General features: G+C 31.5%; 1 protein-coding gene across 1 annotated transcript; it reads left to right on the top strand.

Moving 5' to 3' along the window:
- Positions 1 to 1,166: 1,166 nt before the first annotated feature.
- LOC133821043 (zinc finger BED domain-containing protein RICESLEEPER 2-like) lies at positions 1,167 to 3,552 on the top strand. The gene is made up of 2 exons (XM_062253570.1): positions 1,167 to 3,093; positions 3,194 to 3,552. Exon 1 carries the CDS (start codon positions 1,891 to 1,893, stop codon positions 2,569 to 2,571), a length of 681 nt encoding a protein of 226 aa, XP_062109554.1. The 5' UTR covers positions 1,167 to 1,890; the 3' UTR covers positions 2,572 to 3,093; positions 3,194 to 3,552.
- Positions 3,553 to 4,958: the final 1,406 nt, after the last annotated feature.

The following is a 4,958-nucleotide window of genomic DNA, read 5'->3' as shown; positions in this document are numbered from 1 at the left end:
AAATTCCAAGAAAAACTCAACTCTATTCCTATATTTCATAGATAACCTATTCGCTGACATCCAATCTCTATCCATTGTCAAACTTCACACAACAAAAAAAAACAAACAAACAAAGCAACAAACATTACCAATTAAGTTCGTGGATTACTTAATTGAAAAGTATATAAAGGAAACAATATGTCCAAAAAAAATTGGGCAACATTTCCCCTATTTCTATCACATTTCCCAAATTTAAAATGTGCATTTATACAGAACATGGTATACACAAAAATATTCAACTAATCAATCAAACATGCATAATTCTCAAATTACTAAATCCTAAAAAAAATTGACCAGCATTTCCCCTATTTCTATCATATTTCCCAAAATTTAAATAAACATATTTCATCACATAAACACAACAAACCAATTAATCAATCAAACATGCATAATTCCCAAATTACTAAATCTTAAAAAAAAATGGACAGCATTTCCTCTATTTCTATCATATTTCCCAAAATTTAAATAAACATATATTCATCACATAAATACAACAAATCAAGTAATCAATCAAACATGCACAATTACAGCCTTATATCACCGCAACACACAGTCCCAGATCCTATCTCCACTATTTTATAATTCGTACATGCTACTAAGTTCAATATATTAATTATACATTAAGGTTTAAAATATTACCTCTAATATAAAATCCTCCAAAGCTTGATCTCACCAACAAAGTTGTCAACAAAATACCTACTCAAATATAACAATATACAAAAAATAATAAAAAAGTTAACAAAATATAAAGAAAAATATCATAAAGCTATATTGTAACTAAATAAACAATAAAATGCTTAAAGAAAACAAATAATTTGTTATATGTACACATTTGTTTACTTAAACCCGAAATAAATTTTTTTTTTAAAAAGTTAACAACTCACATAAATAAAAATCGACTATAAATATCCTAACTAAATCAATAATAAAATATAACTTAAAAAAACAAACAATTTTAATATATACCTATTTAGCCAATTAAACCCAAAATTTAAAAATAATTTTAAAAAGTTAACAAAATATAAACAAAAATTTACTAATAATAATCAAACTAAACATTTAATAAAATGAAACTTATACAAAATATATACATTAATCTATATATATATATACTCATTTACATAGTAAATTCGAAATTTAATTAAATTTAAAAAAAAGTTAATAAAACTATCTAAAAATTAAAAATCCGAAATATAGTCAATTTATAAAAAAAAAAATTCACAAAAATTATATTTAAATCATAAAAATTAATAAAATTACACTTACTTGTGGTAATTGTGCAATGTGGGTTCTTGATGTAGAAAACCTCAAAAATCCAATAAAGATTACGAGTTTTCAAATTATATCTTCAAAAAACAAAATCTATACAAAAAAATCCAAAAAAACTATATATAAGTTTCATAAACATATATAAATCATTATTTTAACATTAAAATTGAAAGAAAAAAAATGGTTGAAAACGTACCTAAATGGGGAGAACCTCGGTTGGGTGCCGCTGGTTTAGGAGAAAAACGGTATGAAATTATGGTTTGAGTGAAATGGGGCTCGGCTGGGACGATGAGGGTTTTATTATAGGAGACCCAGTTGCGTCAGTGGCCCACTGACGGTAACGGGCGTTTGCGTCAGTGGGGCACTGACGCAAACGGCAAAGTAAAACGTGCGTCAGTGTCCAACTGCCACAAATGATAATTCTTGGTCAACAGCGTCAGTCAACTGCGTTGACTGACGCGTTTGACTGACACAATTGCCCTTTTTTGTAGTAGTGACAATGCCTCTTCAAATGATGTAGCTTTGAGAAAAGTCAAGGAATACTTGTCTGAAAAGCAAAATGCTTTAGTTTTGGGTGGAAAGATGTTTCATATGCGGTGTTGTGCGCATATTCTGAACTTGGTTGTTAGTGATGGTTTAAAAGAAATGAGTGGGGCCATTTCTAGCATAAGGAATGCAGTTAGATTTGTGAGATCTTCACCAGCTAGGTTGAAGAGGTTCAAAGAAGCATGTAAAGATGTAAATGTTGAATCGAAAGCTTTATTATGTTTAGATGTGGTGACAAGGTGGAACTCCACCTACATGATGCTAGAGGTTGCATTGAAGTTTAAGAAAGCTTTTAGGTATTTGGAAGGGGATGCAAATTACACAAAGTATTTTGAAGAAGAAAGAGTAAATGGAGAAAAAGTGGATGGCCCACCAGACAATACTGATTGGACTAATGCAGAAGTATTTTTTAAGTTTCTCAAGGCATTTTATGAGCTTACTTTGAAGTTCAGTGGGTCATTGTATGTCACATCAAATCTTTTCTTCCAAGAGATTCTTGAAGTTCAAGTTGAGTTGAATGATATGAATAGTAGTACAGATGAGTTGATGAGTAAAATGGCGGGGAGCATGCAGTTGAAGTTTGACAAATATTGGGCAATGTTGAGAAGATTAACTTGTTGCAATATATTGCCTCTATTTTGGATCCAAGATTCAAATTGGATGTTGTTCATAACGGTTTCAGGTATCTCTATGATCCCATTCGAGCTGAAAAAATGATAAAGAAAGTTGAGAATATGATGACTAGCTTGTATGCATTTTATAAGGACATTGTTGTGCCACCTAGTTCCTCTAATGATCAACAAGCAAGTGAAAGTGTCACTTCCTATGCAAGTGGAAGTTCTAGTAGCTCATCATTTCTTATTAAGCGAAGGTTTATTTCGAGTGAAGTAACCAGCAATGATTTGGAGGATTATTACGCAGATCGAAAGGAAAAGTTAGTTGAGGGTACGAATTTTGACATTCTAGATTGGTGGCAGAGGAAAGGAAACAAGTATCCTATTATGTCTCATATTTCAAGAGATGTTCTGGTTGTTCAAATGTCTACAGTTGCCCTTGAATCAGCTTTTTCAACTAGAGGACAGATTCTCGATCCATTTAGAAGCTCTTTGTCTCCAAAGATGGTCGAGGCTTTAATTTTCTCAAAGAATTGGTTGACTTGTGAATATGATGCTCCTGTTGTGTTGAGATAATACATGGACAAAATCAAAGGTTTGGAGACATCCGAGCAAGTTGAGTCAGGTATGTTAATGTTATATCTATCGTTTTGCTTAGTTCTTATTCTTAACTAAATTTAATAAATATTATTTTCTAATATGTTTTAATTTTATTTTTATATTAGAGGAATCATGTATTACAAACACAGGAACTGAGACTACTACTACTGCTACTCCTAGTACTTTATGAGCCCTTTGATGGAGAAATCATGAGATGATTGTTGGATACTTGATTGGCCTTATCTTTTTATATTTGTATTTGAACTTTGAAGTTTTAACGTGGTTGTATGATTTGTGATGTTTCATGGTTGGACTATTTTGTATTTGAAGTTTGGACTAGGTGTGTAATGTTTTACGGTGGTTGATGTAATTGTATTTGGACTTTGGTTTGTAATTGTACTTTAGACTATATTGATTTTCCTTTTCATTTTAAGGATATATGTTTGTTACTTTGTTTAATACTTTTAATGTTGATGCAATTATTAATATATAAGAAAAATTTTCAAATACATATATAAATTAATTAAGTTTTGTTTCATTTTTTTACTATAAATTCAAAATATTGTTTTAAGCTTAAAAAGATAAATTTCACACTATTAGTACTAGTATTGAAAGGAAAAAAAATTACAAAAATGTAATCTGAAAAAAAAAAAATCCTTCACACTTCGGTTTTGGCGGGTTGTCCCGACCAACCCGCTCAAACTATTGGACGTGTTAAAATGATTTTTTTCTTATTTGGGAAGGTTATGGGTTCACTTTTCCTAACCCGATTATGACACGTGACGGGTAAAAATGCCCTGTAACTCGACCAACCCGCCCAATGATCAGCCCTAATAATTAATACGAGAAACTCCACAAAATATCCTCCTCTATCTAATAACTAGATAATATATATATATATGGGTGCACTTTTAATGGTTACTACCCATGGATAGTTACTTTAATATTAACCATTGGATTAAGATCAATGGTCCATATTTATAGTTGTTAATTAATATTTCTTGACCGTAGTTTTTTTTTTCATGACGGTGTTCATTGTATAGCAGACCTCTTGCAGATTTTCAAGAAATTGTAAATAATTAAAGTGTCGAAAACAAACTTCAAACAACTTGTTGTAGGCATGCTTTTATTTATTGCTGTTATTATTATTTTATACATTGTGTGTAACGCCCCAAATTTGCTATTATGGCTTAATGCCTAGATTAGGGGGCCAGGAGGCAATAATTGAATTAATTGAGTGCTTATGTGTTATGAGCATGTTATTATGTGAATTATATTATGATATGATTATGCTTGCAAGTTTAGGTTATTAAATATGCATGTGGACTCGTATCTTATTAGAAGGGCATTTTCATAAGTTTGACCCGTTGATGGTATAATTGTAAATATGTGTGGTATATGATTGCGACCATAGTATTATGTGGATATATTTGAGTTACCTGGCACGAGGCAATCATAGGGAGCTAGTTTGCGGAAAATTCACAACGGGGTAAAATACCCGGCTCGGGGTGAGCTTAGGGGTGGTAATTTGGTAAATTACCAGGAATTATAGAGTAACGAGAATTAATTGATGAACATTGGTTTGATAGATTATTTGGGATTGTATGAGATAATTTGAGGTTAGCGGGAATTATGCTAAATGACTAAATTGCCCTTGAGGGTAACTTTTAAGGTAAAAAGGGCAAGGGGCATAATGGTCTTTTGAGCACATGGGTTGGCTAATTAGGCAACAGCCTTGAGAAGGCTCATTCACGTTTTTTAGCTCACTACCTTCTCTTTTGCTGCTTACATTGAAGTTGGAGGAGATTATCACCTAGAAGTCCAGCAAAGTGTAATTATGGTGGAGTTTGGAGATTTTATTGGGGAATTGGAGTGGCTAAGCTTAAGACC

This window comes from Humulus lupulus, chromosome 3 (genome assembly GCF_963169125.1).
Source record: "Humulus lupulus chromosome 3, drHumLupu1.1, whole genome shotgun sequence".
Taxonomy (NCBI): Eukaryota; Viridiplantae; Streptophyta; class Magnoliopsida; order Rosales; family Cannabaceae; genus Humulus; species Humulus lupulus.
The sequence above is the reverse complement of the archived record's forward strand: the minus strand, read 5'-3'. Positions and strand labels throughout refer to the sequence as shown.

What these genes read in the sequence shown, in the direction of transcription:
- LOC133821043 (XM_062253570.1), top strand. Translation starts at nt 1,891, where the DNA reads ATGTTTCATATGCGGTGTTGTGCGCATATTCTGAACTTGGTTGTTAGT.